This window comes from Sminthopsis crassicaudata, chromosome 3 (genome assembly GCF_048593235.1).
Source record: "Sminthopsis crassicaudata isolate SCR6 chromosome 3, ASM4859323v1, whole genome shotgun sequence".
NCBI classification, from domain to species: Eukaryota; Metazoa; Chordata; class Mammalia; order Dasyuromorphia; family Dasyuridae; genus Sminthopsis; species Sminthopsis crassicaudata.
In genome coordinates, this window is record NC_133619.1 from 525,359,418 (window position 1) to 525,371,623 (window position 12,206).

The 12,206-nt window shown below is 34.9% G+C and overlaps 1 protein-coding gene across 5 annotated transcripts in view; it reads right to left on the reverse strand.

The window, feature by feature from the left end:
* Positions 1–3,584: 3,584 nt before the first annotated feature.
* HOATZ (HOATZ cilia and flagella associated protein) overlaps positions 3,585–12,206 on the reverse strand; it is a 50,994-nt gene continuing 42,372 nt past the window's right edge. For 4 of the 5 annotated variants that reach the window (XM_074304297.1, XM_074304296.1, XM_074304295.1 and 1 more), the window contains exon 7: positions 3,585–3,782. In XM_074304297.1, the coding sequence (XP_074160398.1) occupies positions 3,716–3,782 (67 nt within the window). In that variant the 3' untranslated portion in view covers positions 3,585–3,715. Of the gene's footprint in view, positions 3,783–11,298; positions 11,346–12,206 lie in introns of all 5 variants that reach the window. The other variant, XM_074304299.1, reaches the window with a different exon arrangement.

Here is a 12,206-nt window from a genome sequence, read left to right on the forward strand (position 1 = left end):
TAAATTGTCCGAATAGTTCTAGAAAACAATTTGGAATTATATCCTCAAAATGATTATTCATATTTTTGAACTACTGATAATATATTAAGTATATACCCCCAACAGGTCAAAGACAGAAAGGGTTCACATGTAGAAAATATTTTTACTAATACTTTTTATTGAAGCAAAGTTAAGTAGATTCCTGTCAACTGGGAATGCTGAATTGGTGATATAAAAAATTATGAATATAAAAAAGATTTTTAAAAAGTAGGGAGCTGGTATGAATTGATGCAATAAAATGAATAAAACCATAACAATTCACATCATGACCATAATAATGAAAAGGAAAACACCTTTGAAAGGCTACAGAATTCTGATCAAATCATTGGCCAATTATGACTTCAGAAAACCGATGATCTAATGTGTCTTCTACTTCTTGGCAGAAAGATGGACAAAGGTGCAGAATATGGCATCTTTTCAGACACAACTGTTTTGCTAACTTATAACTTGGTTATAAGAGATGGCTCACATGATGGGTAGGAGATGTTATCAGCAGATATTTATAAAAATACAAAAAAAAGTATAATAATTTTAAAATTTGCAAAGTAAAACAGGTCAGAGAGAAGTTTTCTCTCTTGACCACTGCCTTTTCTATCAATAAATAAGCATTAAGTACCTACTATGTGCCAGGCAGTGTGGTTAAATTAACTCTATTCAGTATCTCATTTTGTTACAATCCTTGTACCTGAACTATTAGACTAAGTTTAGTCAGGCTGCTCAAGTATAATGTATTCAAGTGGCCCACCTATATTCCCTTCTCACTTAGCTGTGGAACTCCCCACCCAAACCTGATCATTTTTCACATTCTATTATTTTTGCCACTAGTTGTCATAGAACTGGTTTCTCAAGTGGTTCAGTCTCATCATTTCCATTTGGCTGCATCCCTTTGGATTTCTCTCTCTCCATTAGATTGTAAGCTTCTTGAGGGCAAAAACTGTGTATATGTGTATTCCTCAATGCTCATCAAAGTTCTTGCTACATGGCTATGGTTGTTGTTCAGTCATGTCCAATTCTGTGACCCTGTGGACCAAATACCACAAAACTGTCCATGGGGTTTTCTTAGTAAAGACACTAGAATAATTTGCTATTTTCATTGCTACATGGCTATGGTTGTTGTTCAGTCATGTCCAATTCTGTGACCCTGTGGACCAAATACCACAAAACTGTCCATGGGGTTTTCTTAGTAAAGACACTAGAATAATTTGCTATTTTCATCTTCAGTGGACAGAGGTTAACTGACTTGCCCAGGATCACATAGTTAAGTATTTGAGGCTAAATTTGAACTCAGATCTGACTGCAGGCTAAAGGGTTTATGCACTGAACTAAAGAGATGCCTCTTCTTGGCAGCTTAATTGCCAGCACTTAAATGTTCATTGGATGAATAATCCCCTCATTGCAGAAGAGGAAACTGAGGCTCACTTAGATAAAATGACTTGTCTTAGATACTTTTACTTTCTTAGTTATTCAGGCTCCAAATCTGGAAATCTTTTCTTTTCCCTTTTCTACCATCCCTAAATCCAATAATCAGAGCATCCTGATTCTTCTTCCTTTGTAGAATATATGATCTTTGAGGGCAAGAATTATATTTTTTCCTTATTTGTATTCCTGAGCACTTTTTATCTGAGTATGTAGCTCAGAAATATTTGAAGAAAGAAGGGAAAGGCCACAAATCCCCGACTGCTCTTGTGGAAAAATCTAAAAGCAGGAAGATTATAGGCCATCAGTGACAACTTGGCCAGGTTCTTCTTTCTTCCCTCCTACTTCCATTAGCTTCTAGCTAATACAGTAAACAACTCAGTTGGTAGGGTATTCCTACCAGTGAATTATGTCTAATCTTGTCATAGGAGAGTAACAAATTCTTTGTAAAGCCTCTGTAAAACATCTTTTTAATTTCCACTGCCTATTATCCATCTTCAAATCCTTATTGCCTTACCTGAAAGGGAATGCTCCCTTAAGGCATTCTCTATGAAAAAAGGCATCTTAGATTTTGGGATGTTGCTACTTATTTCATTAAATGTTTGTGCTTTGAACTATATCCTTTGACAGTAAAATTTAACATATTGATGGCATCCTGTGAACTATAGTTTTGAGTAGATGTAGCCACATATAGTATTTTAAATCTGGGGCAGTTTTTCTGAGAAGCTCACATTCATTATGAGGATATCTGAAGGGCTACAATATGAAAGTATAATGTATAGGACATTTAGAAATAAACATGTTCAGTTATATCCAACTCTTTGTGACTGCATTTGGGGTTTTCCTGGCAAAGATAGTAGTTTGCCATTTTCTTTTCCAGTTCATTTTACAGATGAGGAAACTCAGGTAAACAGATAAGTGACTTGTCCAGGGTCATACAGCTAGTGCCTAAGGCTGAATTGAATTCAAGCCTTCCTAATTCCAGGCCTAATTCCTGACTCTGTCCATTGAGCCATCTAGTTGCCTCAAGAAATAAAACATCTTCCCCCAAATTCAGATGATCTATATTGGATATATGGCAGCTGAACCCTTTACTACATCTGCTCTTTTTTGCAAATGTTTTTACTGCCGAGTAGAGATCAGTTTTAGGTTCTGTTCAAAGCATCACCTAAGAATAAGGGAGAAATATTGCCAGCCCCCTGGTTTCTCTTTTGGCTGTCTGGGCTGCTGCTGAGAACAAGGATGACAGTTGTATAAGAATTGATCAATATGTCAAGTTGACTTAAAACTCTGTGATACATCATTATCAAAATTCTTTCCATTAGATTCCAGAAATTCCTGGTAAGCTTATTAAAGAATTTCTGAGATATTTCTGACATCATTTGTTCATTGGACCTGTTGCCTAAGTGATTATGGGTTCCTAAGTTCTACTTGTAACATCTATACTTGGTACCTGAGTCAGAGCTGGGGTAGGGTGGGTTTGTGGGGAATGTTCACCTTGGCCTGAGTATTTGTGAACTTAAAAAGTGCCAGTGATGAAAAAAAAATTTAATTCTCAATGGCAAACTAAAAAGCAAAACAAAAATTCCCCATTTTTTTTTTTTTTTGTAAAGTTGGCTTCATTGGGAAATTTTCAAAAATATTGTTTAGCATGTCTGGGCCTAATGTGTAAGAATTTCAAGCTACAAACATGGTGATGTGGGTATTAAAAACCTGGCAGTGGTCTGCTTTTTGAAAGACTCTCCAGAGTTTCTCCAGGAAAATTAGAAAGGTCAGACTTAAGGAAAAGTAATACAAAACAAAGAATGAAACTTTGACTTCTATCCTTTAATGCTGAGGTAGCATTTTGGAAATACCAGCATCTCTCCTCCCCCTATTTCCTTCTTGTCTGTTTTTTTCTGATGGTTCTCCTGTTGGTACACTCATAACACCTGTTTCCGGTGCCTTTGACACAGCGAATGTAGTCAAATTCTGCCAATGCTGACAATAAGCTTCAAAAAAGAAACACAAAAATGTAAACAAAAGGAGGTTAAGAAAGTGTGAAGTGAGAGAATTGGAATAGATATTATCAAGTGTAACAGTGACCAAAATAGCATAGGAGAGACAATAAGTACAAACAACTTATCAAATTCTCTTGAAAGTTTATTTGTTTGTAAATTTATTCCACTGACCTTTTAATCTAGAACAACAAAAAAGAACCTAATAGGTGCTAAAATGTGGTAGGGGGCAATTTCAGAAGTGAAATTACTTTCCTCCATCATCAATTAAGCTGACTCAATATCTTCACTTCTTCTTGATCCATTCTTTCTGATTTTCTGAGTATTTGCCTGTGGGAAATAAGTAAATTCCAGTAAACAAAGTTCTGAAGTTTGGAATATACACTCTACCATCATGAAAAAGTCTTTTGAAAATCTCCCTCAGGAAACTAGTATAGACTTTGGGGTCCTGTATATTAAGTATTACAACACAAGACAGACAGTCTAAGCATAAAGTATGCCTAAGTGGTGGTATTTGAGGAATATGGGAAGGAACCCTCTGGCCTAAATGCCTTCCTCACTCAAATGTCACAGTGTTTGAAATTCTACCATCAATTTCTCTATAATAAATAAATCCTCTATAGCCTTTAAAATGTAAACATTCTTAGGAAGAATTAAATGTTGTAAGTTGCTGAAATCTTATTGAGGAAGAACTTTTCAGGTTGGTTTTCCTAGAACGAATACCTGAACCAGTCAGACACATAAGGAATAACAGGTAGACCTAGGAATAGTTATTCTTAGGGCTGATCCTGCTTAAAGATAATTTCATAAAATCAATGTCAGAACTAAAAGGAACCTCAGAGACAATTTAGTACAATGCCTATCCAAGAATTGCCTCCACCACATAAGTGTTCATGTGCTCTTTTCTTAAAGACCTCTAATAAATTGATGAGGTTTAGATTTAGGGAATCAAAATGAAATTAGGGTTCCTGGTGGTCAGGGAGTTAAAAGATAAGGTCTAGTGGCAGGTTCGGGGTTCAGAGAACCAAATGGAGAGGTTTGGCTCCCCTGCAATCCCTTGGGATTTGGTGCAAGGGTAGGGAGTTTTGGGGACTCCCTTCTGGTGGCGCAGAGGTTCTCTGTAAAAGAATTTACAGACCTGAAAACCTAGATTGATAAAAAAGGTTTATTATGGGGATTGGAAGTACGGTTAGAAATCCTGACAGAGAGGCATAAAGTCTTATTAGGGAAATAGGTGAGGGTAAAGAGAGGATGGCACTGGAAAGAGTATTCCAGTGGACAGAGGCTCCTTGGCATGCCAAGCATGGAGCTGGCATGTTTGGAACCTCTGCAAAGAGAGGGTTTTAATTTGGCTCATTTTATAATGGGATCTTTAGCTGAAGAGGGCCTGTGGGTGGAGTCCCAAATTGGCTCCTTGCTGGATTTTCAGCTTGAGCTAGAATTTGAATTTAATTCAATGAATTTCAGGTCTGAGCCCACCCCACCTAGATAACTAGGGTGAAGCTGTTTGTCCCTTGGGGCAGAGTCCCTCACTGAGGCAGAGTTGAAGGAGATTTTCTCCTTCAAGGATTTTCAGAGTTTTGGGGTCCCCTCTTCAAGGGGAGACACATTTAATTATAATCTCATAAATTTGGCAGTTAGTGCAGTAAATAGAATGTTGAAACTGGAGTCAAAATGACCTGACTTCAAATCCCTTCTCAAGACACTATATGGCATGGGGCAAATTTAATATAATAATAATAATTACACTTATCCCATAGGGTTGTTGTGAAGATCAAATGAAGCAATATTTCTAAGGGGTTAGCTCAGTGCCTGGCACTTAATAGGTAGTATTTATTATGAATGCTAGCTGTTGTTATTAGAAACTAATCCAATTTTAGAAAAATAATTTCTGAAATAGTGAAGGCAGAATCTTGGATTCTATTCATATATGGCCCTTATATTTTTATGGAAATGCTTTTAAAACTGTAACAAATCTATGCATGCTATATAGGGTGTTCCCTGATCCAATTTCTGCCATAATTAGTAAAAATAACTAGGGGCAGCCAGGTGATATAGTGGATAAAGCAATGGGTTTAGAATTAAAATCATTTTCTTGAAGTTCCACGAGTTCAAATCCAGACTCAAGACACAGTTAAGCTGTGTGACCCATGACAAGTCACTTAATCCTGTTTGCCTCAGTTTCCTCATCTGTAAAATGAGCTGGAGAAGGAAATAGCCAACCACTCCAATATCTCTGCCAGGAAAACCCCAAATGGAGTCATGAAGAATTGATATGATTGAGAAAAAACTTAATAAACAATTGTATTCAAACTAAATATATCTATTTTCCCCTTCTAGATCACTGCCTTGTCATGGCAGAGGGATTTGTACAACTCAATGAAACTTATGAACTATGCTGGACATGGTTACCCAAGATGGACAGTTCATAATAGAGTGTGACAAAAATTGATCTACTGGAGGAGGAAATGGTAAACCACTCCAGTATCTCTGCTAAGACAACTCCAAGGATCAGTATTAAAATGATAAAACATATGATAGTAGAAGATGATTCCCTCGGGTAAGAAGGTATCCAACCTGCTACTGGGGGAAGACAAAGGAAAACTACAAAATAGGTCCAGAAAAATGAAGTGGCTAGACCAAAGCTGAAAGGAAGCCCTGGTGCAGATGGTATGGTGAAAATACTAAGGTCTGATGCTAAGGGTAAAGATTATAGTATGGAAATCTAACATGAATGGTCTTATATATCAAGGTAAGCTTGATGTGATTAAACAAGAGATGGAAAGATTAAACATTGTTATCTTTAAAAAATTGTTATCTTGGGTTGTCAATGAACTAACAGATGGGAATGAGTGAATTTAATTTAGGTGATTATTACATAAACTTTGGATAGTAAGTATGTCAGCATCACACCAGGAAAGTGAGTTGCTTCCATCTGAATTGTCTTAGGGAGATTCTGGAGATCACCTTGTAGGATAAGATATCAGACACTGAAGTCCTTTCTTGAATTAAATTGCCAAGCATTCAAACTCTACTGTAAAGTGTGCAATTCTGTTGGCTGGCCACATTGTTTGAATATCAAATGTATACTTGCTAAGAAGACTTTTATGGAGAACTCACAGAGGGTAAGCACTTACAAGATGGTAAGAAAAAAATGACACCAAGATACTTTCAAGGTCTCAAGAAGTTTAGAATTGATCGTATGACATGGGAGACATTGGCACAGGACCATCCAGCTGGCACATGACTGCCCAATATGTGTACTCTCATCACAGAAGGTGTTGTTCTCTATGAGTTCAGAACAAATATGAGCTATGCAAAGTTAGAGAATCCATCCCCAATGTTCCTAGGAACTATTTATGTCTGACCTGTAGTGGATCATTCTGGTCTGATCAGCTACAGATGGACAAACTAACAACTCTGACATAGTGATGTCATTTTGATATTCTTCGAAAACAAAGGACAGCCATCAACCAACTGAGGATAAAATTCCCTTAGAAGAAATGGGGTAAGCTTTCATAGTTAATGAAAGGATAAGAAAAGCAGTACTAAGATTTGTAATTTCAAAAATGGTAATGATATCTGTTTGAATACATGGTCCACCATCCATTATCATAACAACACAAGTCTTTTACTATAATCACTGAAGCTAAAGAGATCAAAGTTTATCTGTTCTATTAAGACCTACAACATCTTCTAGAAATAACACCAAAAAAAAAAAAAAAAAGATTTTGTTACATATATTATATGGGATTGGAATGCTAAAGTAGGAAATCAAAAGATAACTGGAATAATAGGCAAGTTTGGCCTTGGAGCACAAAATAGACTAATAGAATTTGGCCAAAATAACCTCATCATAGCAAAACACTTTTTCAATAACCCAAATGATAACTTTATACATATACATCACTAAATGGACAATGTAGAAATTAGATTGATTACATAATTTTCTGCCAAAGATGGAGAAGCTCTATTACAGTTAAAACAATTCCTGAAGTAAGATCATGAGATTATTACAAAATTCAAACTTAAATTGAAGAAAATTGGGAAAATTATCAGGCCATATAGGTATGACCTAAATATTATCCTTTTTGAATATGAAGTTGAAGTGATGGATAGATTTAAGGGATTACATCTGGTAGATAGAGTACCTGAAGTAATATGGAGAAAGGTTTGCAATATTACAGGAGAAGTAGCAACAGAAAATATTCCAAGGGAAAAGAGAGCAAGAAAGCAAAATGGCTTTTGGATGAAATTTTACAAATCGCTGAGGAAAGAAGGAAAATGAAATGCAAAGGAAAAGGGAAAGATATTTCAATGGAATTCCAGAGAATTTCAGCGAAAGGCAAGGAGAAATAACAATGTTTTCTTAAATAATCAATGTAAAGAAATAGAAAAAAAAATGAGTTAGGAAATACAAGAGATTTCTTTAAGAAACAGACATTAAGGACTAATTTGGTGTATACTTTTAAGTTATGTATGGAAAGAAGACCTATTATCTACCCCAATTAAATAAGTAAATGCTTATTAATCCCTTAGTACAGATCCAGGGCTCAAATCCAAATCTTTACTCTTATCACTAAATATCAGTTATGATCTTGTACTATCATTTATCTCTTGAATTATTTAACTTTTCACATGTTTATATTTGTCTCTCCCAATTGGATTATGAACTCCTTTGGAATAGCCCTATGTCTTGTACCTCTACTCCTCATTGTGCATAGAATAGATGGTTATTGTTCAGTCTTCAGTTGTATTCTACTTCTTGTGACCCTCTGAGCTATAGTATACTAGATCCTAATATTCTCCACACTTTCCTGAAGTCTGTTCAAGCTCATGTTCAATGCTTCCATGACACTATCTCATCCTCTGCTGTTTTGTTCTCCTTTTGCCTTCAGTCTTTCTCAACATCACAGGTTTTTTCCAGTGAGTCCTATCTTCTCAATATGGCCAAAGTATTTAAGCTTCAGCTTCAGTATATGACCTTCCAATTAATAGTCTGAATTATTCCTTTAAATATTGACAGATTTGATCTCCTTGTTCTCCAAGGGTTTCCATATATAACTTAAAAGTATACACCAAATTAGTGCATACTAGTATGTATAAATCCAGAAAACTCAACTTCTTTGCCTTTTGAAGTCAATATATTTGTCCCCAAAATGGAGATTCCAAGGACAAATTTCCAAAATCTATCTTAATGCTTTATTGATAAAACTTTAGTTTCCAGAGCAATTCCCCCCCCAATTTAATGTTTTTTTTTTATTCCACTCTCATTTTGAGTTCTCATAATTTTATTGGGGCCATGCCAACAGAGTGCAGACCTTGGCAGTTTTACTAAGATGAAAATGCTTTGAGTTTTAAGATTGGTAGAATAAGCATTTATTAAATGTCTATTATGTTCCATGCACTCTGTTATGATCTTTTCAAATATCTCATTCTGTCTTTATAATATGACACTATCAGGTAGGTGCTATTATGATCTCTGCTTTATAATTGAGGAAACTGAGGCAGACAGAGGTTGCGATTTTACCAAAGTCACATGGCTAGGAAATGTCTCATGCTGGATTTGAACTCAGGTTTTCCTGTCTTTAGGCTCAGCATTCTGCGTTATCTAGATGTGTGATAATTTTTCTTATCTGTAAAATAGATTGAGGTTGGATCATTTACAAAATGATATCCTTTTTAATTTTAACATTCTAGAATTCCCCAATGAATGTTTTAGAAAAGAAGTACTTCTAGGAATGCAAAGAAAGTAGATCACTCACTATAGATTGAAAGGCTTTACCTAGGAGAAATTATGTCCATATTCAAAAAGAGTTAAATTTACAAATTCAAATGGCTAAGAAAATGCCCAAGCTAGAAAAGAATGTGGTTTATTTTTAGGTGACCACACTTATAGCAACCACACTTATAGCAACACAACTGGTCCAAAAGATCTGATTTAGCCCTGCATGGTTTAAGGAACCCAGTTGCTGTTATAACAGTAGCAGTCAGCATGCATAAGACCCAAAGAATCTTTTAGCTGGGCTAGTTTTATTCACAGGAATATAGTCCATAGAATCATGAAATTTTAGAATTAGAAGGGAGTTCAGAAACAAGTCCAATTCTTCCATTTTACAAATGGGGAAAACAGGCTTTTTGCCTAAGGTCTCTTAGCAATCTTGTTTTTTAGAGATTCTGCTAAATTTTCTTGAAAAACCACCATTTTGACTAGATTAGGAAATTAAGACACAGTTCTCTTTAGATAAAAGGCTTAAATCATCCCCAGACTACATCATGCCATCTAGGTGAAAAATGAAAAATTAAATTTTGTTCATGAAGTAGATGATTATTTTCTATAATAATTTCTGACAATAACTCTTGTTTATTCTTCTGCCAAGGTTAGAGATGTATGAGGCTATGACAAATGTCAAAAAAAAAAAAAGCCACTCAGTAATTAATTGTAGACAACAGTTAGGGCCAGCCCTAAGAAAGAATATGACAGAGTTTTACAATAACAGGACTCAAAGGGGAGTTTAGAGATTATCTAGTTCAATCCCTTCATTTTATAGATGAGGAAGTGAAGCTCAAGTAAGATGAAATAATTAGCTTGCTCAAGATTACAGGTCTCCTGTAATAGAAAAAAAATGTTAGGTAACTAATAATAATAATAGCAGCTAATAGCTAACATCTATTTAGCACTTGCTATGGACCAGGCATTATGCTAAGCACTTTACAATTATTTGATTCTCATAACAAATTTGGTAGATGCTGTTATTATCCCCATTATAAAGATAAGGAAGTTGAAGGAGGATAAGTGACTTAGCTAGAGCCACACAGCCAATGTGTCTGGTTTGCACTCAGGTCTTCTTGACTCTAAAATGTTCCTGGTGACCAGAAGGCAACATGCTTAAGTTAAACTCAAGTGGTGGATCATAACTATGGGCATTTGAATGAGATTTTGTTGTTTGTTTTTTGGTTAGGGAAAGCCCACAAAAGATAAAACACTGACACCATAGGGAAACTCAAAGACTTGGGCTATGAGAAACCATTGTAAAGTTAGCATTAATTAATTTTATTGTAATAAAAATGATAGGTTAGGATTATGTACCTTTGAAGGCCCAGTAATGTCTAACTTAAATCACATTGACAGGACTTTACTAAACCACAAAAATCTTAAAATGTTTATACTTCTGTTCCTTGATGTGAATGTAAGCTGAATAGTGATTAGCCTTTTTTGAAGGATATGTGTTATGAATGGGTATCACAGATTAATAATGTTAGTTCTGTTAGTCTGTTCTCTATAAATCAATATATGCCCTTAATCCTTTTTATTTTTTTAAGTTTACAAAGCTACCTCAAATGCTCAGATTTTCTAATTGATGAAAGGATAATGTTTCTATTCACACTGTAAATGAAATTATCCTTTCTCCTCACCTTTTGGGATGTTTGCAGGTTTTCTGTTTATTTTCTTTTTAAAGAAATATTTCCTCACAATGGAAAAGAGCACATATATTATATTGATTATTGAGATAACCTTCTTTAGATTAAGGAAATTGTTTCATGAAATCTCCTTAGGACTCCAAGCATATCTTCCCTCCTCAAACTATTGGCTGTAGGGCTCCATAGGAGAGGTAACATTTTCCATTTATAAAATGGGGATAATACTACTCATTCACTTCAAGAGTCTTTCTGAGTAAAGTGCTTTAAAAAGCTAGTGCTAAGTAAATGTTCATTGTTGTAAGAGTTCTTAGGATACTCTAGGAAATTACATTCAGTTGGCTCACTAGTTCATCAGTCTGCTTGTAACTATAGATTTTAGAGTCTGAAAAGATCCAGATCCAAATATTTCTTGCTGAGTACTTACTACTTTGTGACCCTGGGCAAGTCATTTAAGCTCTCAGTTTCTTCCATCTGTAAAATGGGAATAATAATGTCTGCAGCATTTATTTCAAAGGTTTCTTGTGAGGATCAAATGAGATAGTATATTTTGTAAAAGACTTTGTAAACTTTAAAACACTATATAAACATTAGCAATTACTATTACCAACATCTTTCTAAATGTTTAAAAAGCAAATTCTGGACTTGTCCTTATTAATAGCTTCTTATGAAATTCCAATATAGTTTACTTGAATTGATCAACAAGGAAGAACATTGTCAATTCAAGGTAGATTGAGAGCTGTTGAGCAACTTCAGGGTATTTTGGCCCTTAAAGTGTTCTCAAATAAGACATAAGAATAAGTCTGGCTCGATCACTTTATGCAGCTAAAATTGTTAAGTCTATGAATGCTTTTTCAGTATATTTAAAGAATACCAGAAACTTGTCTGATTCATTGTACAGAAAGATTATATGTATCGTGTGTAGAAAGCTGAAAGGTAACAAGTCATATTAGAAAGTTGTAGAGCTGGGGCTGGATTTTAAGTTTTTCTTTCAATTTCACAGGTCTTACACATTTTTGTTAGAGGAACTAAATTTATGACACAAAAAATAGTCTTTAGGGAGAATGAATCAATGATAATTTTTTTTTAAATTGCTCACAATTACTTAGTTTCTCTCTTAAACTGATCAGTATCAGTATATATCAATAATGGAATAGTATATTAATCAATAATCAGTTCTACTAGGGAACTTGTCTTTTCCATTGTTAATTGCTAAAATCCCTTTCCTTGCTAACTATAAATGTTCTTCCAAATCTATTTTATCCTCTTCATTTTATCTGTAACCTCTTCTCATTTTATATCTTCTGCCAAAGAGAAAGGCCATGTTGAATCATC